The sequence below is a fragment of the Lepidothrix coronata genome, unplaced genomic scaffold (genome assembly GCF_001604755.1).
Source record: "Lepidothrix coronata isolate B3197 unplaced genomic scaffold, Lepidothrix_coronata-1.0 Scaffold229, whole genome shotgun sequence".
NCBI lineage: Eukaryota > Metazoa > Chordata > Aves > Passeriformes > Pipridae > Lepidothrix > Lepidothrix coronata.
This window is the reverse complement of record NW_016690409.1, coordinates 289,460-313,997: the sequence shown is the minus strand read 5'-3', so window position 1 is coordinate 313,997 and position 24,538 is coordinate 289,460. Positions and strand designations below refer to the sequence as shown.

Sequence of the window (24,538 nt, the reverse complement as noted above, 5' to 3'; positions counted from 1 at the left end):
AGTCAATTCCACCTTAGGCCAAGGGATTGTTGCTCCTTTTTTTACCTTGATACTGCTTTACCCACAGTCTCCAGCACAAGAAATGACCTGTGTGTGCTCTTGTGTCTCTGTCTGGACTCCCTGCAGGAAATGAGGCAGCTCCAGTCTCAGACTGGTGGGGATGTGAGTGTGGAGGTCAATGCTGCCCCTGGAGAGGACTTGACAAAGATCCTGAATGACCTGAGAACTGAATACGAGCAGATCATCGACAGGAACTGCAGGGAGGTGGAGCAGTGGTATGAAGTCAAGGTAGGTAGCAATGCCCAGAGTGGAGTCCCCTCCGGTGGCACAGCCCAGGCACGCGGGCACCGGGACAGGAGGAAAGGGAGAGGCTCCCTGCAGAGCTGAGCTCTCCCTCAGCAAACCTGCTCCCCCAGGGGATGCTGTGGCTCAGAAGGTGTCCCTGGCTTTGCCCCCGCAGATCGAAGAAGTCAATCGCCAGGTCACCTCCAGCAGCCAGGACATGCAGAGCAGCAGCCACCAGCTCACGGAGCTGCGGCGCGAGATGCAGAACCTGGAGATCGAGCTGCAGGCGCAGCTCAGCACGGTACGTGGGCAGGGGCTGGGCCTGCCCTGCTGGGGCTGGGCACGCAGCACCACAGCTCCCCTCCTCAACTCCTGCCTTTGCCCTTCCAGAAAAACTCTCTGGAGAACTCCTTGGCAGAAACCGAGACTCGCTACGGCTGCCTGCTGCAACAGATCCAGGCGCAGATCCACTCCGTGGAGGAGGAGCTGGCCAGCATCCGCTGTGAGATGGAGGGTCAGAGCCAGGAGTACAAGATGCTGCTGGGCATCAAGACCCGTCTGGAGCAGGAGATCCAGCAGTACCGGGCACTGCTGCAGGAGGGGCAGCAGGACCTTGTGTACGTACTCTGTTTGCAAATAAGGGCACAAAGTCGATCACAGGCTTTTCTCTCTTAGCACTCATGGAAGACAGAGCAGAATCTTCTACTTGTCTGTAGCTGAAACCTAAATTCAGCAGCTTCTTTTTCACAGCATCTGCACTGAGATGTATCTATCAGAAACCTCATAAGCACATCAAACACCAAGGGAAACACAAAGCAGATTGTTACTGACAGGTTTTGAGTTAATCAGTTCCTCTTGACCTGTTTGTGTGGAGTGAAGTCTGTGAGAGGAATCACCGTGCCAAACCAAACTGTAATGAAGTTCCTGCTGTCAGCAGACGAGCAAGAACAGCTGGAGCGGGAGAGTACAAGAATTATGCTGCAAGAGTGTTTTGCTTTTATAATTTTCTAAGAAAATACAGCTGGAGGGAAGGAAATAAAAATATAAAGAATTATTTGTGAGGTCCAGGAAAAGCCGAGCTGTTACACACACTGCATGTGATGTCAGTATGTATTTATTTTTCCCTTTCTTAAAACTCCTTTCCTTTCACAGATCATGTCAAGGAGGGGGAATGTCCTCCCATTCTCATTCTTCTACTTCCTACTGTCATGGTCAATCTAGTGACAAGGCAGGTAAGAAACATCTTCCAAAGAGGATCCAAACCCATCCTGTTCCCATGCCTTTCACATTTTGTGTTTCATCCCTTTTCCTGTTAATACCAACCTTGTCCTATGACTTCCACATCTGCAATTGCAGCAGGGATTAAACCATTCCCCATCAAAGCTCTTCATTTCAATGTGGTTTGGCTCCAGTTCCAGACACAGGCTGATCTCCTTTCCCATGCTTTTGCTCACAAATGGGTATTTAAATAGCACATAAATAGAAATATCAGTGCTGCAAGAGACTCTTGATTTCCCCGTCAGAGCAATCAATTCTTCTTTCTTTCCACAGGGCAGTCCAGAGTGTGTTAAGATACGACCGGTGTGTTGGGCTTCCCTGACCCACTCACTGCCATGGGAGCAGCCCAGCCCACAACAATTCCCGGGCTTCTCCTCAGATGATCTCCTTCTCCCTTTTCATGCCGTCCATCACTGCAATCCCTGTGCCTACACACACGTTCCTGCAGTGCACTCACTGCTCTGCTGCATGACAATGCCTCCAATAAAGCTTTACCTTTCTGCAATGCAAAGAAAACTCTGTCCAACCGTCTGTTTGGTTCATTAATATTGTACTTACGTTTAGGTGGAACAAGAGAGATAAACCTTCACAGAAAAATCAAGGTTGGGTGAATTATGTGCTATGGCCCCAAAGAAATGTGTGAACCCTAACTCAGTTGATGTCTGGATAAAATCCTGGAGATGAATCCACATTAAACTCAAGAGTGACACCTATGGGGAAGAGAAAGGGGGGGGGAACCCCTTTTTCATGGCGTATGTTCCAAGGGCTGTGCGAGTAGTTCAGCAGTTCAGCAGTTCAACTGAAAAATCAGGATCAATTACAAAATTTCATTAAAATTTTGTCAAATCAAACCCACTTTCCTTTGAGTCACTGAACAAGAAATCAATCCCATCCAGGCAGCCCTCTCCCAGCTTCTAGATGAGAGCTCTGTCTAATCTTGTTCGATAAAGCAAAAGGTCAGGTCAGGAAATGAGTGAGGTGTATGAAAGAAGTTCTCCTACTAACTTAATGTTCAGTTGTTGGGATTATTCCTCCTGCTATGTTGGAAAATCCGGGCTCAGGACTTTTATTTGCTAGTTCCATATGAAGGAGTGTGCTTCCTTATTCCATAAGGCCATTCCCAGCTCCATGGCCGTGCAAGCTCTGGGTGGAGGATGGCAGAGTGCAGGCAAGGTTCAAACTTCCTAACCAAAACCATGCTCATGTTATTTGGGCTCAAGAGAGAAAGGTGAAATATTTCAGTCATTTCAAACTTACAGATTGCATTTCAGTGTTTGGTTTGCAGGGCTGAGGAAGCTGCTGAACAGGGCTGGTCACATAGCAGAGGAGTGGCTCCACTGCCACCCTGTCCCAGACCCAGGTGGGTCTCACAAAGCTCGTTGTTCCCTGAACTGCTCCTAAATCACCAGCATTTCCTACCCTGTCACACAGCTGTGCACTTGCACTTTGGTCTGCAAAGAGATCTGGGTCAGGCAAAACATCTTAGATTCGGATAACAGGGTAGTTCTTAGTTTAAAAGGCATCAAACTGTTCCATGTTACAATCCAAAGCCAAATTCTCAGCACAGTAGAAAAGAGATGAGTCAGAGAAACTATTTCCTTGGGAAACAAAGGAGGTTTGTAAAGTCAAAGCAGAAATACCTGTCCCTGGAGTCATGACAGGGCTCTCCTGCTCCTGTGCCAGTAACAGACTCTGCTCTGCCTTCTGCTCCCTTTTACTTCTCCTATCAGCCAGTGTTGACCACCCCAAACCCCTCAGCATTAGGCAGCTACAATGGCCTTTGGGATCAAACACCTTCTTCAGCCACAGCTTAACTAGGAAGAATGTTTGTGACCCCAGAAAGGAGCCAAGTGTGTTCTAGGCTGTCTGTTGGGAACGCTCTCGAGTCTCCCGCTTCCCTTCTGCTCTTTTTTAGGTGGGGCACACTGGCAGTGTCTGTACAGGCAATGCTGTGGTTGAGCCCAGTTCTGCTCCACTGCTGTGTCCCAGGAACCGCAGAAATAGGTCCCACAGCTCCGTACCACGGACAGGATTTATCCGTAGGTGACGGGCAGTGTGTCCATCTGGGTTGGCTCACATGGCATCCTCTGGTGGCAATTCAGGAAATATACACTAGGATTTGTGACAGAAACTGTTCTAAACAGTCTCCAAATTAAATTCCAGCCTCAACCCTAAGACACGGTTTGGCCAAGGAAAGAACAGCTTAAGGAACAGTAAAATCGGCAGGTTTGTATTTTCATTTCGCTCGGGAGGAGGGCGAATCCAAAGGCGCTGTGTTCCACGGCCGGGCCTGCAGGGGGAGCTCGGTGCCGCTCCCGCTTCCCAAGGCCCCAAATCCAGGGATCGTGGCTTTGGGAGGGTTCAAGAGGCTCAGTTCTGGCTTCCCCCTGGATCAGGACGTACCTGCAGGATTAAGACCCACAGCACATGTTTCTTTTTGCAAAGGCAGCTCTTAGGTATGGACAGGTACGACAGCCCACTGCAGCTCCCAGTGCCTTTGTGCACCCTCCTGCCGGGCCATGGCACTCCTGGCCACAGGGAAATGGGACCACGGAGGTGACACAGCACATTTCCCTCTCAGCCCACGAGGACTCAAGAAATGAGAAAAGGAATTCTGGCTCACTGTGCCTGTGACGAAAAGAGAGACGAGAGGAAGCTGCTCCTGTGATATTTTCACATTTACCAGCCCACCATAACCGTGAAAAATAACAGCAGCCAAGTTAACCAAGTACGAGAATTCTTGCAGGAAAAATCCTTTCTCTCCATATTCCAATTAACAATTTCTATTCTTTCATGTCATACAACCTCAGAATTCTTTAAGTATTTCCACACTGTGGCTGTTCCATCCCTGGAAGTGTCCAAGGCCAGGTTGGACAGGGCTTGGAGCAACCTGGGCTGGTGGGAGGTGTCCCTGCCCATGGCAGGGGGTGGGACTGGATGGGCTTTAAGGTCCCTTCCAACCCAAAGCATTCCATGATTCCCTGATGAAGGACAAGCACTCTCAGCCACACTGGGGCTGACTCTCAGAGCTGTTTTAGCAGTGCCTAAAGAGAGGTTTCTGCAGGCTGCAATTACTCCTAATAGCTCCGTTTGGGAGCCCACGCTCCGCGGCTCCGCCAAGCCTGGCTCCAGGGAACACCTTTCCCTGGCACACCCCTGTGCTCCCAGCCCTGGCTGGGATCAAAGGCACCCACAGCCTCAGTAATCAACATTTTCTTACAACATTCCCAGTGTTAGTTCAGTTCTTTCCCACAACCCGATGTCGATAATTATGGCAGCACCCAAAAGTTCACAGCGATCACACGCACGCAGAGATTTTAAACAAATGCCAACTGCTCCTGTCTATTGAAAATGTTAGAAAACATGTCACTAGTTCTTACGTTATTAAAGCTGAATCCATTTGGAAAGAGTGAAAAGGCACATTCCAGTCACTTGCCTTGGTGGCCTTGGGCTGCCCAAAATACAGACAACTGGCACAGACCTTGGTTTTTAATGAAAGGAAGATATTTAAAGCTGAATTGGGGTGTCAGAAGCTGGTGGAAAACCACAGCTCCCAGTTAAGGTAACAGCCAGGAGTGCCTGGGGAGGGACCTGCCTGGTACACGGGGAAAATGCCCCTGGTTGAAAGTGGCACAAACTGTTAAGAGTAGCCAGAAATCCCCTTCTCCTCCCCTAAAGGTGTGTGGCCAGCCAGGGCAGCCAGAGCCAGGGCTCCCAAGGGCTTTCTGTGGGCTGAGAGTTGCCATGAGAACCACGTGTTTACAAACACCTCCCTGGCAGCAGCTCCCAAACCGGAGGCTCCAGGACTGGCCCTCGCAGAGCAACAGCTGGACTTTCTCACTGAGCCCAAGAGAGATCTGGAGACTCCGAGAATTCCTCTCAACTAAAACCGAGTATGAAACCGCCTGTAGGATTGGGAAAGCCCAAATCCAAGGATCCATCAGGAGGGTACTAAGACAGCTCCTTGTTTTCAAATCCAGAACATGTGTTTAAGGCTTGCACAGTAAAATCTCAGCCCTTACTGGAAGCCGTGGCTTATCCCCATGATCAGAATATATTCTTATGAAATTAGAGAGAGAAATAATAATCTATAATTCTGTGAGTACAAATACGTGTGTATAGATATAAATATATGAGCACATAGGTAGAAATAACAGACATACAAATGTTTTACAGAATAAAGCAGCTCAGCTCTGCTACGCACCCCATCTACTCTCTGTTTCTCCCAAATCCGGGATGCATTTTTGAGTAGGAATTTTCCACGTGGCCTATGGGAAGATCCCTGAGATAGTTCCAGGCCTCCTCCCTCACTGTGACTGCACTGACGTGGCCAGAGCCCAGCACCCAGAGCTCCCCTGGCCCGGGACAGGCTCAGTCTGCCGGGGTTTGGCAGAGCCTCTGCGCTGCCTCTGCCGCTGCCTGCACAAACCTGACTTCTGGAACACGTCCTCCTGGCCCTTGGATGCTTGGCTCTTAAATAATAGTTTCCAGCCCCATCATACCTTGCTGAGATTTACCAGCCAGATAACAGGTTAAAGGAAGTGTAAAAGTACATCCAGTGAGTTGTCTTTCACTCCTCAGGGCTTGGTGCCCAACTGAGCCTTCCTTCCCACACAATCTTTAATCACACGATAAGAAAATCTGTTTTATTTTCCTGTCTCAGGTACTTTAGTCTTTTATGTGCTTTATCATTAGAGTTCTGGACTGATAAAGACTTTAAAGCTGTTTATGTTTCTAGGGTAACAGGGACAATAATGAGGTTTTTCCACACCACAGCCAGTTTCAAGGATTTGCCAAGTATTTATACTGCTTGAAATTACTGAAGTGCTTGAGCTCTTCAGGATCTTTTACTATTTTCCTCATACTAATCTATTAAAATATTCTATAAATGGCAACCACTGAGAAATTAAATTCTGTAGCTCTGCAGGAGCCTGGGCAGGAATGGTTCCAGTTCAGCTCAAATCATTGATCCATCGTTTCTCTTCTGCCGGGAGCGACCCAGAGCCCTGGACAGGAATGGCTTGTCCTGTGTCTTACTCTCCTCATTTCTGCTAACACAGAACCCTTACATGACCTTATTTCTCACCTCTTTCAATGCAGAAATTGTGCATTCCCACATGCATTTCCCTTCACCACATTCCCTCTACTTTGCAAAAATAGTAATTTTGAGCAAGTTCCCACTGTTGCTCTGCTCTTCCCTCCCCTTCCCCACCCGCTCCCAGCCGTGCGTGCACGTGCTGGGACCTGCCCCTTCAGCACAGAAACATCCTTGTCTCTGAATCTGTTGGCACATCTGGGGACTATATGGCAATGCCAGGTTTGTGAGGATTAAGGGAAAAGATTAATGATGGGCTATAAAAGCCAGACAGGTGAGAAATGTATTCTGGGCAGACATTCACCACAGTTACCTTGGTACCAGCTGCAGATCAGAGCCTGTTGCCATTGGTTCCTCTCATGAGGAAGTTTAAAGAAAAAAATATGGAATTTTGTGCTTGAATTAAAGAGCTGCAAATGTTTCATGCCTGTGGTCTTCAAAAGGGAAGAAAAACATCCCAAGTTGGGATCTTAAGAGGGCCTGTGGCACAATTGGTTGGGAGGGGCAGCCAAAGTTTGGATGAGCAAGAGAAGAGATGGAGACTAAAAATGTGGATGTGAAAAGGCAGCACATTATCACTGGTGGAAGCAGAGGCAGAAAGGAATAATTACCAGAAGGGACAAACAGTTAAAAATTTAAAAGGTAGATTCAGAATAATAACTCTGCATTGCTCATTCATCCACAGAAGCATCACTGGAACTTCAGCCACCAACAAAGCTGGTTAAAATGTCCAGCAAGTTCATTTAACTGGAATTGCATTAGCAACTCCTGGTAGCAAATACAGCAGGATGTGAGAAGAGAGAAGGATATGCCAGAGTCACTCAAGGGCAAGAAAAAAGGATTTACAGTTAATAAAACTACCCTGAAACAACAATAACGATTTTATAAAGCAGCAGGGACTGGTAAGGCAGAGCTCATAAAAGTAAAGCAGAACCCAGTTCCAGCCAGGAGTTTGGGTGTGACTGGATGACTTTGCTTGAAAAAATGTGTCTCCCTTCCCCTCTGATAAGGTGCAGATAAAGGAAAATCCCTGTGCTGACCATTCCTTACAGGGGAAAAGCTGACCCTACAATAAATTAGGTTTATGGTACTGGGAGAAAATGAGACCTATGCTGAATGCTAAAAGCACATTCTTTCACTGGCCATGCTAAAGGCTTTTCCAAGCATTTAAGTACATGTTCTCACCTTAAAGGAGTCCCTACAAAAACAAACACATGCAGCCATTGAGGTAAAACAGAGATGGAAGTTAAAAGAAAAAACCAAAACCTTTCTGGAAACTTAAAAATCAGTTTCAGCACAAATGCTGTGTGAGGGACTGATTTGGTACTAGAAGCTTATTTGGTGGTACAAATCAGGTTAATCCATTTGACAGTGTATCCCAAGCCTTTCCTCTCCTGACATCTTCAGCTGTGCTTCCAAACTGCCACGAAGAACTGCAGTTCATTTTTTGGGAGATTCTTCCCTGCCAGCCGATGCAAACCCACCATGCCTGCAGGACCTGATCAATATTCTGCCAGTGTGACACATGGTGATTGCTGCTTTTACTCAAGGCTTGCAGAGGGAGTGCAGAGGCCTTCCAGATCCACATTTTCATGAGTTGGATCATAGAACAGATGTACATTTCATTTTGCAAAACCCAAAAATACACTGCTTTGAGGTCCTGACGTGGGAGTCCAGGGAATGCTGGAGGAGTACCTAAGGGGAAGGACATTCCTTTCTCCTTGCAGCAGGAGACAAATCTCAAAAAGGACACACTGGGATTTATTCTCTTTTCAGCTTCTTGCACTTCTGTTCAGTGCAGAAAAGCACATGGACATGAGTATTTAATGATAAAATAACTGTTCTCCTGCAGCTTTCTCTCTGTCTGCAGGCAGACTGCAGCCTCCTGACAGCACCATTCACCTGTTCACAGCCCTTGGAACAGTTACTGGCCAGGCAGGTTTGTCCCACCCGGGGCTGAACAGGACATTCAGGTCTCCAGGAGGAAGGACTGTCGTTTCTCTGGCAGCAGCAGTGGCCCTGTGGCTCTGAGGAGAGGCTGCACAGCTTCACTGTGCAGGTGGAGAGCTCTCTACAGAGAGGAAAGAACTCAGGTCAATGTCCAGGGCTGAAGTGTGGCACACATCCTGTGTGTGTCCAGTGATTTATTGCATCCCTGAGTCACTGCACGGTTCCTGATAAAGGTGATACAGGTGCTGTTTGTTCTTCCCCTGTGCTGTTTGTTCTTCCCCTCCCTGAAGCTGCCCCACAGTTTGACACCTCTGTACACAGGGAGTGCAGCTCTATTGTGTGGCCTGAAATACCTGGAGCATTTTTCATGGGCATAGAAAGGCCTGGCTGCTCCTGAGAGCTGCAAATGCTGCCAGGACAGCACCCCCTCTGTCTCCAAAGCACTTCTGGGGACCTCCAGAGCTTTGAAGGGAGTGAGAAGGAAGGAGAGTGGAAGGAAAGCTGTGAGTATCCCCTCGTGTGTTAGGGATGCTTAGGGAGGAGCTTGCAGTAGCAAAAGCTTTTGAAAATCCATCTTGCATAACAGAAGACTTGAAAATTTTAGAAATAACATTTTCATGACTCTCAAATACCAGAAGACTAAGTGATTCTGTTTCTTCTCATCACTTCTCTCTTCGAGCAGCAATCAAAGGACTCAGTGTATAATCAGGCACTTGTTTCTCCTCACTCCCCAGGTACTCAGGGTTGTTAATGCTTCTCTTTGCTACAAATGCAGCCATGGCTGCTTCAGAAGGATTCTTGTGTCTGCAGAAAACCAGACACTCTCAGATGCAGCAGGTTCTCTGTCGGCCCAAACGGAATGTAGAGCAAAGAAAGAAACAGAGAAAATGTCACTTCTGAAAGAAAAACTTGTCTCAAGGGAAATGAGGAAAACAGAGGGGTAGGAACAGGTTTTGTCCATGTCCACACCAGCTCGGCTCCTTTCAAGCTCTGTTATCAGGCTGAATCACTCTGTTAAAACTCTTTCATGAGATTACACAAGAAGGTCTTTGTGTGAGTCCCTGTGATCCTGGCGCTGGCGCAGCGGGGCCGTGCACTCCCACCCCTTTGTTTCCATGCAGGTAAACTCTGACCAGGTGTAGGAACGCTCCCCTCGGCACGGAGACGCCTCCTCCAAATCCCACCTTTTGCTTCAAGAGGTGGTGGTCAGGGGGAGGAATTGCCTCCCGTGTGTGGAGGTATTTGGGAAGGAATCAGCCCACTCCACAGCCACTGACCAATAAGGGAATTGCCGTGTTGGCAGAGGGTTTAGGGCTGATAAATTCCACGGGTCTCAGATAACACCTTCTGGAGACAACTCCCATTGTCACCGGCTTAAAAGCAGTGAGGTGGGGGAGCAGGGCACACTCCTGCCTCGGGATCAGGAACCTGTGAGTGCAGCTTGGTTTTCCAAGGTCCTTGGTTTTCCTCGCCATGGCCAGTTACAGCTTCAGGCAAACCAGCTCTTCCGTGGTGGGGGGGCCTGTCGGCTCCTCGCTCCGGTTCGGCGGCAGCTTCAGGGCCCCCAGCATCCACGGGGGCTCCGGGGGCAGGGGCGTGTCCGTGTCCTCGGCCAGGTTTGTCTCCTCGGGCCTGGGAAGCGGCCTGGGGGGAGGCTACGGAGGCAGCTTTAGCAGCAGCTTTAGCTATGGGGGCGGCCTGGGAGGCGACGGGCTCCTCTCGGGAAACGAAAAGGCGACCATGCAAGGCCTGAACGACCGCCTGGCGTCCTACCTGGAGAAGGTGCGCGCGCTGGAGGACTCCAACGCTGACCTCGAAACTAAAATCCGAACCTGGTACCAAAAACAAGGGCCAAGCCCATCTCGGGACTACAGCTCTTATTTCAAGACTATTGAGGACCTTCGAGACAAGGTAGGTGTTAATATTTACCAAAATCCATCTTTGATTTGCTCTTAAGAAGCAGAGCATGAAAACCCAAAGAGCAAATCTTCCCTAGGGAGCCCCCAGAGGGCCTTGCAGGGAGGTGAGATGGATGTGCAAGGAATGGGCGGGGGATAAAGAAAATGGCAGTAGGGAATTATCTGCTTTTTAAATGCTAGCCAGGAGAAGGCACAAACCAGTCAGTGTGGGATGTCTGAGTACTTAACTCTCTGATAGTGTTTGCTTTTGTACACACACAGGTACACACACACATGCTGGTCATGTACACACTTATGACCAGTTAATGTACATATCACCATATATAAACTGATATATAAAGAGAACCAAGCAGTGACAGCAACCTGCTTGTCTCTGTACCTCTCACCTGCCATAAGGTTTGAAAACCCTTAGAGGCCCCATCATATTGCTTTAACAATGAGAATAAAAATGGGCTAAGGACAATTTCTCTTTCATCTTTCCCCTACTTAACCTTGGAATGGAGATAAAAGCACTGAAACATTTGGCATAGGGAAAAAGGAAGCAGCAGACACGAAGTAATCAATGCTATACATAAATGCAGGATTTGCCCCAAGAGCCCATGGGTACCTGATAACAGATTGCTGAGGTGATACACACCCTGCAAAACACAGGCAGTCGCTGATTAAACTATGTAAATAAATCAGAGAAAACTTGAGGTTTAGTTTTCGGAGTTCAGCCTGGAGTTCACGACCGCTCCCATGCAGGTTCCTGCTCCTCCTGCACCCATCCACCTTCGCTCCTGATTTAGAATCTGAGCTCTGCTGAAGGCAGAACTGGCAATGAGACTTTTTTCCTTCACTCCCCTTCATTAAGAGAGGGAAAATGTTGCTCCAGCTGTTTTTGTGGTTTTGAGTTTTAGAAGTGGCAGGCAATGATGTGCTTTCCAGGTGAAACTGAACAGGGATCCCTCCTAAATAAACAACATTTCCTTTAGAGGCTTTCATGATGCATTAAAAGAATAAATAAACACTATCCTGGGTGTTCTAGGAAATAAAAATATGTTCCAAGATGTTACCTCTGAGTCCTCTCCCCCTAAGCCAGCCCATAGTTTTGTCTCACAGTGGAGAGAGGCTTGAGAGAAGTGGCTTTTCTACCTAAAGCCACTTCACACACCAGACACAAGGATACGTCCAAAGCTGCCAATCCTGGCAGAAGTCTGAGATAAATCTGTGCAATGTGTTTGCTGCAAATCATTGATTCTTCCCTACACCTCTGTTTGCAGTAGCTACAGATGAAATAGAGTCTTCACTCTTATCCACAGAGCAGGGAGGCAGAGAACACTTGTTTCAGCCTCAGCAATGAGCTCCCTTTGTTTGCAGATCCTTGATGCCACCATCGACAACGCCAGGATTGTGCTGCAGATTGACAACGCCAGGCTGGCTGCCGACGACTTCAAAACCAAGTGAGTTGTTTTGGAGAGGGGAAAGGTCTCGTGAGGAGGCAAAACCCCCTGTTGAGCCAAAGGGCAATGAAACAAGAACAGAATGGCCATAAAACCCCCGTGTGAACACTGGTTTGATCCTGTCTGTGCAGCTCAGCCCTTCATGTATTTGCTAAAAGCACCATCTGCATCACATAAATCCTACAAACCCAAACACTCTCATATAAAATAATGTGTTTCTTGTGGGCTGGTTAATCAGCGAACTTGAATGGGCTTGTTTTGCCTTCTGAAGGTTTGAAACTGAGCAGGGGCTTCGCCAGAGCGTGGAGGCCGACATCAACGGCCTGCGCCGTGTCCTGGACGAGCTGACCCTGGCCAGAGCCGACCTGGAGCTGCAGATCGAGAACCTGAAGGAGGAGCTGGCCTATCTGAGGAAGAACCATGAGGAGGTAAAACCCAGGAAACAGCCTGTGGAGATGTGGAGTCCCTCAGGATTGCCCTGGGGCCTCCAGGGGTGAGGAAAAGATTTCCATGTAGGCTGGGACCCCTCGCCAGTACTTCAGGGCAGTCAGTCAGCCTTAGCCCTTGAAGAAAGAACAGGAGGTTCATAATGTTTTCAGTGATGATTGTGCCCTCTTTTGTCTCCTCTGCCATCCCCACAGGAGATGAGTGCCCTGAGAGGACAAGTAGCCGGCCAGGTCAGTGTTGAACTGGACTCTGCTCCAGGCATTGACCTGTCCAAGATCCTGGCGGATATGAGAGACCAGTATGAACAAATGGCTGACAAGAACAGGAAGGATGCTGAGGCCTGGTTCCACAGCAAGGTAAACCCCCTCCATACTGTGCAAATACTGACCAAAAAACCCATGAAAGAAACAAGTGCTAAAAGGCACAGAAAGCAGCTGTGACAGCCCTCCACTGCCCATCCTTCTCACGTGGTGTTTTCCCTGTCTCAGACCGAGGAGCTGAACCGGGAGGTGGCCATTAACACCGAACAACTGCAGAGCAGCAAGTCCGAGGTCACTGACCTGAGGCGCAGCCTGCAAGGGCTGGAGATCGAGCTGCAGTCCCAGCTCAGCATGGTACGTCCAGCTCTGCACTGCCTGACCCCCCCCACTGAAATGGGCCCGTACTGCCCTCCCCGGGGAGGGTCCTGTACGTGGCACCAGCCCCTCTGTGGTTCCCCCTGGCAGAAAGCGGCGCTGGAAAGCACCTTGGCCGACACGGAAGCGCGTTACGGGGCGCAGCTGGCGCAGATCCAGGGGCTGGTTGGCAGCATGGAGGCACAGCTGGCGGAGCTCCGAGCTGAGATGGAGCGCCAGAACACCGAGTACAAGATCCTCATGGATATCAAGACTCGGCTGGAGCAAGAGATCGCGACTTACAGACAGCTGCTGGAAGGCCAGGAGTCCCAGTAAGAACCTTTTGTCTGACCCTGCCGTGGTGCTCACTTGCCACAGCACCTCAGTAAACGCAGCTGCCAACACTCCCGGGGGTCTACAGTTTGTACCAAATTAATTGCTCTGGACCCTGGTGGAAGTAGAAATGTTACAGCTCCCATTTACATGAGATGAGGCCTCAGAGAGTTTCTAAAGGGGAAGAAAACACAGGAGATTAAGTGTAACAACAATTAGAGTGATCAGCCGCTTCACAGTCAGGAAAAGTGCAGATAATAATGTTTTACAGGGTATAAAAATTAAGAACAAATTCCTATAAACTTCCTGTTGCCAGGCAGAGAGCTTTTACCCCTCAGGAATCAGTGTGGAAGGAAACACTGTGAAGAGAAGGCAGCAAGGCTGGCCCTGCTCAGCCCCTGAGTCACCCCACATAGGAGCACAGCTCTCTGTCATCTCACACAGCCTCCAGGAGGGAAAAAATGAGACGGGGTGGAAAGGTTTTGATTTCCTCTATTCCTCCTTTTCCATAATTGTCTTTTCCCAATGCAGTTGTTTAAAAATATGTTTCTTACAACAACTCCCTCTCCCTGGCTGAGAAGGAGCACAGGGAGATGGGTATCCCTGCTCTGACCACCACAATGTACCTGACTGACAGAGAATTTGCTCTCATCCATCCCTGTCTCACACGGCATTTCATGTGTTAACTCCTTGTTCAAATGTTCTCTCTTTGTTCCACAGGATGTTTGGCTCCCTTTCAGGAACTCCTGGTAAGAATCCTTGCTCTCTCAGGAGAGGCTTTATTTTGTAAAAGGAAATACACATAACTCTGGTAGTTTGGTCCTTTCTAGAGAGGAGTCTGCATTGATTTGCCACAGAAAAAAATCTAATAAGTAACAAATGATGTCTCTGACTAGAATTGAACAAATTTCAGCCATTAAAAGATGCCAGACATGAGGAAAAAAAACCCCAGACTCTGCTACAGTAAAGGCAAAGCAAAGCACAAAACACTTAATCATTTCCCCAGATGAAAGGACACGGGAATTGAAGCTTGGGGGAATTGCAGGAACACGCCACTGAAACCTGCCTTGAGCTGTTAGAGGTCAGCAGTATCTTAAAAGGGATGAGTCAAATGCAGGAGATGGAGAGGAAAAGTTCTGAGAGAAGGGAATGAGAGACGAGGCCCAAGCCAAGCTCAGTGCCCGTCACAGAGTGGGCTCGTGTGAGCTGGGCTTAAATAACTGCTGTTCCTTCTCTCCATGGTATTGCAGACAAAAGAGACAAGCGGGGAGATGGGAAACAGCAGTGAGGATCCTCCAAAGGTCATCTGCAAAGTGAGAAAAGACAGACAGCACACGGGGATTGAGACGGAGAGGAATCACTCTGAACCGCTGGAAACGACTTTTAAAGCACAGAAAGTTCTTGGGCACACAAAGTTTCGGCAGCTACACTCACAAAATGGTCATTCAGTTGCAAATAGAGTCAGCTTTGCAATTATTTCTAGGTCTTGCATGTGCTGAATTGCTGCATCTACTCGAATAAAGATGATCTTCTTGCAATCTTTGCTTCTTTGGAGTTACTGTGATACTTCAGTGCAGTTTGGCTTTACTCAGGCAGGAATTAGCCAGGCAGCCTCCCCGAGAGGGGAGTGCTCACAGTGTGGGGGTGGCTTGGGCTCCATCCTGATTCCTTCTGTCTCCTCTTGCTGGCAGGAGCTCAGAATAAGGAGGCAACAGCATCCCCAGCCCCTCAGTGGGGCACACAAGAATGACTCGGGTTTTTAACTACAACACTGAGCACTCTGCAGAGCAGGGGCAGTGGGATGGGAAGTGATTCCAGAGAGCAGCAGGAGCTGGGGGACGTTTCATTAGAGTAAAACATAAAGCTGTTAAACTGGGTCGCAGGAAACTCCTACAGGAACAAACAGGGTGAGCAGCAGTTGGGAGAATTCTTCACTTCCTCCCCCAGTTCACACAGAGGTTACCAACCTTTAGCACCAATTTTAGCCCCCTTCTCTCTCATGCTGTTGAAGGTGTATTATCCCAGCTGAAATTCCAAACGGAATCACTTTCCAGCCCCAGAAATCAATTATTTCATTTCCTACCACCCCTCTCCAAGCCGACAGCTGAGGAAACTTTTCAGGGCTTGTGCTAAAAGCAACCCATGGCTCCAGCCCAACCAGCACCTTCCCAGCTCCTGCTGTCACCAGAGGCTCCTCAGCTGAGGGGGAGTGGGAACAGGGATATGCCCAGACTGGAAGCATCCCAACACTGCTCTCCCCCAGAGTGGATCAGAGTGCAGCCTGTGTTTCAGCGACACATCACCAGATCCTTCAGCACTTCTCTTGTTGGCCTTGAGAAATGTTCATGAGCCCTTGTTCACACCAGATTAATGGAGTGTTCTCGTGGCTCAGAGCACCCCACAGCTCTGGACCTGCTCCCTCGATGCAGGACAACCCTCTTCAGTTGGTTTTGGCTCAGCGGTGAGTCAAGCTCAGCTGTCAGTACTGACACGGACAATGCCAGCTCCGCCTCTGGAATGAGGCACGGTGGTTTTAGGCAGTGGCTTCACTGTGACAGGGAAAAACTGTGACAGGAGACAAAAACAGTGACGAAAACCAGCAAAGAGACACAGAGAAAGGGACAAGATGGGGAGAACAGGGGGAAACAGGGGCAGAATTGAAGGGAGCAGTGGCCTGAAAAGCACATGGAGAGCAGGGGGTTCTTCAGGAGCTCACCCATTTCTGCGGGGTTTGCTCTGGGAAGAGCCAGGAGAAGCAGCTTTCGATGGTTCAGCACAGGCAGTTCCTGAGGGCTGACACATTTGCTAATGCACATTTTTGTACCAAACTTACTCCCTACAACAATCAGACCTGGAAACCCCCTCAGAAGACAGGACAAACAACTCCAGGTTTGGTTTTTAATCTTAACAAATCCCATTCCCTGAGAGGAAGTTCTTGTGACAAAACCAGTTGGGGTGTGAGGTCACTGGTGCAGATTTCTGGTGTTGTCCAGCTGCAAATGTGAATGTCTGACAAGAAAATCTTTTTGCTCCAGGAATGCAAACTATAAGAATCCTGAATTCTTGGGTTTATAGCCTAATTTTATTTTACAGTTGTATTGATTTTGTCCCATATCTGCAGGGCAATGAAGGAGTTCTGGTGAAATGTTTAATATAAAATACACAGACACTATAATTTTAGAACCTGGCTCAGGAAAAAAAAAAAAAGTTTTGTAAAGGTATGTCAGGTTCTTCTCTGAGTGATGGGTCTATCAGTCATAGAGTTATCACTGAGATGACAAACAAGCTGCTGCTTGACTCGAACTTGCTGTCCTGAGAGGAGGGGTTGGAGTGTGTCAGCTCCGTTAATCCCACAGCAGAGGTAACAAAAGGGTTTGTGCAGCACAGACATGTCAGGGGATGTGTTCCAGGAAAGCTCCGTGGAAGATGACAAACCAAGGAGTTTGTGCACCACAGGTACAACGCTGAGACTGTGCAAGGGACAAGTCTGTGTGTCAAGACACTGGATAAGGAATCTCAGAGCAAAGACAGTGAGACCAGAATAAAGGCATAAGCTGGAAAAAGGGCTCTTCTTTTCACTTCAGCAGGTGATGGGCTTCTGTTTCCTTGTACAGACCGTAAGGAGAAAACACTGTAGAAATGGATGTCTGAATAATGTTATAGGACATGATCTGTACTGGCTGTTTGATTGATTTTTAGTTTCCCAATGGTAAATATTAAGAAACAGCTTTTATCTGCTACCTCTTTTATAAGTGTCCATCTGATCCAATCCAGAGTGATGCCCAAGGCACGTTGAAAAGCAGCAAAATGTGTTTCACCAGCAACCAAAGGAGTTATCAAGCCTGAGTGAAAGAAGACTGAATGAAAATTCCCCAAAGTTTCCTGCTGAAGTTTGTGGTGTTTTCTAGAGGTCTGTTTGCTGGTTGTTTGGTTTCTTTGGTTTTGGTTTTTTTTTTAACGGAATTTGATTTGCCTGCTGTGTGCTCACTGGGTTGAACAGCCCCTGGCAGCGCACACACCTCGGGGCACTGACATTACAGGGGTCTCAAAGAGACTTCTTTTATCTTTGGGAGGATTTGTCTGAACTTGTCTCCTGAGCCACCAACCCTTGGAGACACACAGATCTGGCAAGGTATGCAGAGCCATTAATCTGCCCAGCAGCAAAACTGAAGGGCTGTGGCAAAGGGCCAAGTTCGGTTTGAAACATGTTTCCAGAGCTGAGAGCACCCCGTGTTTCGTGCTCAGCCGTGCCCAGAGCCAGCCGGGCAAGGGACATCACAGCTGGACTTGGCCATTTCTTCCCTCCCAAGTGCACATCCCTGAGTGAAAAGGCTGCTCATCCCTGCACCTGCAGTACCATCTCAACATCCTTCACCCGAGGAGTGTCACCGTGGTGGGCAGAGAACAGGGCTCTCCAAACTCCCCCCCTGCCACAGTCCCCACACCCCCATCCCAGCAGGGTACACAGGCAGCTCACACCTCCTCATCTTAAGCCCATTTTCCTTAAGTTTTTCAAAGTAACAGGACCTTAGTCCTCCTACATTTCCTCTTCTAATTATTTCAATCTTGTGTTACCCTTCTTGACTATTTCACAAGCATTAATAAATTAACTGTGCCCGCTCTCCCTTGCACACTGATGGACGCTGATTGTTCCTCACATGATGCCATGAATTGGTGCTTTTTGTACTAAAAATTCGGACTCCAAAATCTAAATATTAGTTCCAAGCAATGATCAAGAATAAGAACATTCCAAATTCAATTCCAAAATTTTAAAGGGAAAAACATGGATAGAAAAGGACAAATAACGGTGAAATGAAGTGATGATTGTATATTTTTCAATGAAAGGAGAATTTTACTTTAACTTAGTTTTCAGATCAAGTTGATTTTCAGAATGTAGCCATGGTGAGTGTTGTAAACGGGCAGGTGGGGTGGGGCTGAACTCACTTTGTTTTTCCACTCTTGAATGTCAGAGAAGTAAACTCTAAGTTTCAGAACTATAGCCTGAAGAAAAAACACTCATCTGATTCATGCCTTTTGTTTAATTAAAAAAAGAAACCCCAAGCCCAAGCCCCTGCGATGTGCTGCCAGCGCTGCTTGTCAGGAATGTCATCATAATTGGCCTCACCCCCAGGGAGGAGGAATTTTGGAGGGAGGGCTGCAGTGGGGTTTCGGATGGTGAGGATATAAAAGAGGCACCAGGGCAGTGAAGGCACAACCTCTCCTCTCTGCCCACGCTGCACAGCTGCCCTTTGCTCCTTCCCTTGCTCCAGCCATGGCCACTACCTTCGTGAGCTCTTCCTCCACCTACGGGGGCGGCTTTGGGGGCGCCGGGGGCAGCTCCCGCCTGTCCTCGGTGCGCTCTGGGGGCACCTTCCGTGCCCCGAGCATCCACGGCGGCTCCGGCGGCCGCGGCGTCTCCATCTCCTCGGCCAGGTACGTCTCCTCTGCAGGAGGCGGCTACGGCGGGGGCCTGAGCGCCGGCTTTGGGGGGGGCTACGGAGGGGGCTTTGGCGGGGGGGCAGCCTGTGGCTTTGGTGGAGGGGCTGGCTTTGGAGGGGGCTCTGGCTTTGGAGGGGGCTCTTGCTTTGGGGGCGGCTTTGACCTCGGCGGTGGCTTTGGGGGCGGCGATGGGCTCCTCTCCGGCAACGAGAAGATAACCATGCAGAACCTGAACGACCGGCTGGCCTCGTACCTGAACAAGGTGCGGGCCCTGGAAGAGGCCAACTCAGATTTGGAAGTGAAAATCCGAGAGTGGTACCAGAAACAAGCCCCCACCAGCCCCGCCCGGGACTACAGCAATTATTACAAGATAATTGAAGATCTCCGAGACAAGGTGAGACATTCATATGTAGAGGAGTTATAAGAACACAAGAGAATTATGGAACTGCATATTCCATCTCTTTAAAATAAGCTCAAATAATTAGAAAAGAAATGCTGAATTCCTCAATCCCAAATACACTGAGGTCATGAGCATTCTAGCAGAAAAGAGTAGCTTGTTTTCAATTTAAACACCAAATATCTTATTGTGACAATGTGATGTTCATTGAAATTAAAATGTTCACATTAAAAGTTGGCAAAATGTGTTTAGATTTTTCAATATATTTTTTCAGGAATCAAATTGTAAAGAATGTGACAGGTAGGCCTCAAAAGCTGGAAAGGTAATTCTCCTGGCTACAGATAAGATCAGGGGTTGTACAAATGTATTTCCTAATTATGGTTCTAATCCACGTTGCACAGAGTATCTCTGGTTTGCTCACGGAATGTGGATCCGATATTTCCCCGTTACTCACAGGACCCTTTCTCTGTGTTTCTTAATTGCCAGATCCTTGCTGCTACCATCGACAATTCCCGGGTCATTCTGGAGATCGACAATGCCAGGCTGGCTGCCGACGACTTCAGACTGAAGTAAGTTCACCTGGGGCACATTTGTCTTCACTCCGCTTGTCTCCTTCTCTCAGAACAGTTTTTTTGAAGCTTGATGTTACTTCTTGTGTAGAAAATAAAGTTCTTCAGTCACTGAAAGGCACATTTTGAAATTATGGGCAGGTATTTTTCCTTGGTAAATTCTGATGCAAAAAACCCTGGCAAACAGAATGAACTGATGAAGGACCAATTCAGAATATAAACCTGACAGAACACAACCTCCAGATCACTGAGCAGTTTGCATAATGAGTTATAGCCCAGCTCTTCATTTTTTTCGTGATGCTCTTAACTATTTTTACTAGCCTGAGTCATGGGGGAAAGAAGGCAGGAATAGGTTGGGATTTTCACTGAGAAGGAACAGAGTGGCAGGAAGAGATCATTGTGGGGCTGCAGAAATTCTCTGCCACAGAGCCTGAAATTTAGAAAAGAAAGACCAAGGGTAACATGGGGCTTTTCCATGCCCCGGGCTCAGCAGCACATTCAGTAGATGATCAAGGTCCCTGCACAGCTGCTCTCCCTTGCAGTGGTGCACCTGCAGGTTCCTATTTTCCCTCTCGTGTCCCAGGCAGCCCCAGGCTACCTGTGCTTTCCTCCACTCCAAATCCCAGAGGACACTGCAAACGACCTGTCCTGTGTGACGGTGTTCCTGTGGATGCTGATAATCCTCATTAGGTTCTGCAAGGCGAATGGTCACATCCTCCTGAGGAACAAAATGAGATGGCAGTGCCTGGGCTTCCATGTGCCATAGCTGGATGTTGGAAAAAAACACATTCACTCCTTTTACACTTCTTCTCGATCTGTATGTTTTCATTTACAGCCCACTGTTCCTCCTGTATTCTGTATTAAACGTGATCATTTCACAGCTGTACTGAGCACAAACTCGGACACGTTCCAGTGCTTGTTTGTGTTTTGAACTGCAGGTATGAGAACGAGCTGTTCCTGCGCCAGAGCGTGGAGTCCGACATCAACGGCCTGCGCCGCGTCCTGGACGAGCTGACCCTGTCCAGAGCAGACCTGGAGATGCAGATCGAGAGCCTGAAGGAGGAACTGGCTTATCTGAAGAAGAACCACGAGGAGGTGAGTCCTGACAGTGCAGAGAGGAGATCACTTCCCTTTGGATTTTATGTCTCTTGTAAATGAAGCATACGTATAAGTCACATGTAAAAACGTGTGTTGTGTGTGAGCACACGGAGAGTAGGGAGGCCTGTGCAAGGAGAGAGAAAATGGGATAAATGTTTCATGTGTGTTGTACCTGTGAGACTTGACAGCACAGGTCCTGTGTGCCATGGCAGGGATCGCTGGGGCAGGAAGGGTGTGAGAGGAGGGAGCCTGATCTTTCTGTGTCCTCTGCCTTCCACTCACGCAGGAGATGAAGGAGTACTCGAACCAGCTGAGCGGCACAGTCAACGTGGAAATGGATGCGGCTCCTGGCATCGACCTGACCAGAGTCCTCTCCGAGATGAGGGAACAGTACGAAGCTCTGGCTGAGAGGAACCGGAAGGATGCTGAGGCCTGGTTCTTGACTCAGGTACAGTCACACATGCCTCAGCATTACCTCCCTGGCAGGTGCCTCCCTCCCTTCTCAAAATAATGGAATTTTTTTTATACAGTATATATGTGACTTTACAGTTGTTTTTTCCTTGCAGACTGACGAGCTGAACCGTGAAGTTGCCACCCACACACAACAGATCCAGACCAGCAAAACGGAGATCACGGAACTGCGCCGCAGCGTGCAGAGCCTGGAGATCGAGCTGCAGTCACAGCTCAGCATGGTACGGACCCACCCTGAGCACATCTCCAGGCACTGCCTCACACTGTCCCCATCCTCCCTTGCTGTCTCGCCTCTCCTTGTCCCCCTCCGTGGCACAAACCTGCATTGTAACCTGTTCTGACACGATCCTGCTTTAGAAAGCCGGGCTGGAGGCCAACCTGCGGGACACGGAGGGCCGGTACTGCGCGCAGCTGGCCCAGATCCAGGCCCTCATCACCAGCGTGGAGGAGCAGCTGAGCGAGCTGCGCTGCGACATGGAGCGCCAGAACCAGGAGTACAAGATGCTCATGGACATCAAAAGTCGCCTGGAGCAGGAGATCGCCACGTACCGGCACCTGCTGGAGGGCCAGGACTCGCAGTACGTGACTCTGCCCACACCCTGACAGCAGATCGGGGCAGTCACAGGCACTGTGTGGGGTGGGAGCTGGGGCTGCCGGGCTCACCCCGCAGAGCTGAGGCACTGCACACACAGCCTGTGGGGCACTGGCAAAGCAGGTGCCCAGGAAAATCCCTGGTGCTGCCATAACTCCAGCTAAATCTGCACATCAGTGGTGCTGGGGATTTGAAAATACAAATGCCACCAATTTGACTACAGTGAATTACAGAAGGCACCAGGCACCATATGTACATCCCACATAACCCTCTGTTTGCACTGGAATTAGAGCCCTTCAGCCTGAAACAACCTATAAAAACCTGCTCCCTGTATTTCTTTAGCTCTTGGTTTTCTACATTTGTGCAGAGGTGAAAATATCCATCCTCACACACCAGTACCCCCATCTAGAAAAGAGCTTAGTACAGACCCCAGCTTACTTCAGGAAAATCTGCTTTTTCATGCCCACTTCTCATACCTGATCTATACATGGAATTAGTCCTTATATAGTTTCTAGAAGAGGCATTCTGAGGAGAGCAGCAGTATATGGAGATATCAGGACAAGGAACTGGTCTGACGGCTGTTCACATTCCCTCTTAAGTACATAAGGGTGGCTTTCAAAGCTGAAAGCACCTTAACACCACCTCAGGTAACAACACACCTGAGAAACCAGCCATTGAGAGCAGCCCTGTGAAATCCTGGCTGTTCACATGAATTCCTAAATGGATCAATGGCTTCAGGGGACAGGGTCAGGGATGGTCATTAATGAAATATTTCTTCTTTTCTACAGGCTGTCAGGAGTGAACCCCAAGGACGGTAAGAAACATTTTTATTTAACAAGGGGCTGAAATGAACAGGCAAAATAGGATTAAACAAACTTATTGGCTTTTTGCCTTGGATTTCTTAGGAGATTCCATTCTCCCTGCAATGACCACATTCTGTATCATGTAGAGGCAAAACCATAACACTTTATTTTATGTTCACTTTTGAAACCATCATTTTGCCATAACGATTGCATGGGAATCTAAACCACCAAAATCTCCCAAAGATTTCTAAATTCCTCTGCTATTCACACAACATATAAGATACTTCCAAATCCACGTGTGATGTGCACTCTGGATAAGGACCAGGAGGGAAAGCAGATAAGATGTAAAGGCAGTTCTGCCTTTGATATGTGAAAGATCTTGTGAGGAAACAAACAAACACAACTGCACTGCTCAGCTCCTCAGGGTCTTGGCTGTGAGGGAGTTTTTTTTCTTCCCTATTTGATTGTTTTATTCCTCCTCCAGCATCATTTGGGATCAGTGGAAGAGTTCGCGTTAGCACAGAAGACGAGGGAAGATCTGGATCTGGTTCTATCCGTGACAGGAGGCTCCCATGAATAAATACTGAATCCCCTCTTTCACGTGATTCCACATGGAACCAGTGCAGCTTCTATACTGGCTAATGCTGAGAGAAAGAGCCTTTCACTCCCCCAAATCACAAGAATGTACCCAAGAATGTCTTTCCTTAGATTTGCTCTGCCTTTGTACATGAGCATTGACTCGCTGGGTTGGAGATGCCTGTTCTCTGTCAGTGCTCTATTGTTTCCTACATAATAAAGTTTCTGTTCTGCTTGTGCAAATATATCCAGTCTGATGGTGTTTTCTGGAGTCAGTGTGGCACTGCCACACACAGCCCACACACCCTGCCAGTGGGGGGAACAACAGCAATAACAGTCACAACTTTAATAATAATAATAACAGAGATGGTGATGGACAGATATAAAATGCCATTAAATTCTTCCAGGGATCTGGAGCTGGTATTAGTAAAAAATGGAGAAGATAACATAAAAAACCCTAAAGCTCTTTGTCCTCAATGCCAAGCACACAATTCATGCACAAATAAAACACACCTCTGCAAAAACTAGTATTTTTCCATCTGTTCCTGTACTGCCTTCAGCACAAAGAGAAATGCCCTCAGCTCCTGAGGAAGCTCCGGGCATGGTTCAGGTGAAAGGAGCTGCTCAGAGTTTGCTGTGACTGTTTTGGTTCTCTCCCATCAGGCAGAACCTCCCCAGCCTGTGTCAGTGCTGTGGCTGCTGTACTGGCCACACCACCTTCTCCCAGTTGCAAATCCACACCGGAGGAACTGAGGAGATGCTGACAAAGCTTTAAGAGCCTGGTGAATCCCAACCTCAGGAGTACATAAGGAGTTATCTAAATGCTGTACTGTGCTCCCATAACCTGTTTGGAAAAGGTGTCCTTAGCCCCATTGATGGGTATTTCAATCCACATGACAGTGTCTGCAAAAATGATGTAATTTCTAGAATTTTATTCTCTTTCCAACCTCCTTAGAGCCCCTACTTTTGTGTTTCCTATTTCCTGACACTTAAAAGAAATCTAAACTGCTGGCACCACCAGTTTGGCCATGAGTGAGGCCACAGGATCACTGGTGCCACTGGTAAGAAATGCACATCCTGCTGGTATTCCCACTGGAAGGAACTGGGAAGAGGTTCTTGCAAAGCAACATCATAATGCACCAGAAAATGAAAGCCAAGCAGCACAAATGACCTCTTTTCCTGATCCAAGGTAACTATTGTTTGTATCACTCAAACAGCAAGAGGTGGAAT

General features: G+C 48.3%; 3 protein-coding genes across 3 annotated transcripts in view; all 3 read left to right on the top strand.

Moving 5' to 3' along the window:
- The window catches only part of LOC108506757 (keratin, type I cytoskeletal 16-like), a 3,746-nt gene extending 1,890 nt beyond the window's left edge, over positions 1–1,856 (top strand). The window contains exons 4-8 of the mRNA XM_017834091.1: positions 127–288; positions 461–586; positions 676–902; positions 1,438–1,517; positions 1,837–1,856. Of these exons, the coding sequence (XP_017689580.1) occupies positions 127–288; positions 461–586; positions 676–902; positions 1,438–1,517; positions 1,837–1,856 (615 nt within the window). The remainder of the gene's footprint in view (positions 1–126; positions 289–460; positions 587–675; positions 903–1,437; positions 1,518–1,836) is intronic.
- A 7,962-nt stretch (positions 1,857–9,818) lies between these two features.
- LOC108506756 (keratin, type I cytoskeletal 19) lies at positions 9,819–14,893 on the top strand. The gene is made up of 8 exons (XM_017834090.1): positions 9,819–10,519; positions 11,887–11,969; positions 12,241–12,397; positions 12,611–12,772; positions 12,905–13,030; positions 13,142–13,362; positions 14,084–14,112; positions 14,614–14,893. The coding sequence occupies exons 1-8, from the start codon at positions 10,082–10,084 to the stop codon at positions 14,649–14,651; spliced, it is 1,254 nt and encodes a 417-aa protein (XP_017689579.1). The 5' UTR covers positions 9,819–10,081; the 3' UTR covers positions 14,652–14,893.
- Positions 14,894–18,635: 3,742 nt separating this feature from the next.
- Positions 18,636–23,553, top strand: LOC108506751 (keratin, type I cytoskeletal 15-like). The gene is made up of 8 exons (XM_017834086.1): positions 18,636–19,196; positions 19,686–19,768; positions 20,707–20,863; positions 21,153–21,314; positions 21,433–21,558; positions 21,695–21,915; positions 22,718–22,743; positions 23,217–23,553. Exons 1-8 carry the CDS (start codon positions 18,636–18,638, stop codon positions 23,306–23,308), a joined length of 1,428 nt encoding a protein of 475 aa, XP_017689575.1. The 3' UTR covers positions 23,309–23,553.
- Positions 23,554–24,538: the final 985 nt, after the last annotated feature.

What these genes read in the sequence shown, in the direction of transcription:
- LOC108506756 (XM_017834090.1), top strand. Translation starts at nt 10,082, where the DNA reads ATGGCCAGTTACAGCTTCAGGCAAACCAGCTCTTCCGTGGTGGGGGGG. An exon ending in TTGAGGACCTTCGAGACAAG is followed by an intron (nt 10,520 to 11,886) that starts GTAGGTGTTAAT and finishes CTTTGTTTGCAG; the next exon opens with ATCCTTGATGCCACCATCGA. An exon ending in TGAGGAAGAACCATGAGGAG is followed by an intron (nt 12,398 to 12,610) that starts GTAAAACCCAGG and finishes CCATCCCCACAG; the next exon opens with GAGATGAGTGCCCTGAGAGG.
- LOC108506751 (XM_017834086.1), top strand. Translation starts at nt 18,636, where the DNA reads ATGGCCACTACCTTCGTGAGCTCTTCCTCCACCTACGGGGGCGGCTTT. An exon ending in GCCGACGACTTCAGACTGAA is followed by an intron (nt 19,769 to 20,706) that starts GTAAGTTCACCT and finishes TTTGAACTGCAG; the next exon opens with GTATGAGAACGAGCTGTTCC. An exon ending in TGAAGAAGAACCACGAGGAG is followed by an intron (nt 20,864 to 21,152) that starts GTGAGTCCTGAC and finishes CCACTCACGCAG; the next exon opens with GAGATGAAGGAGTACTCGAA.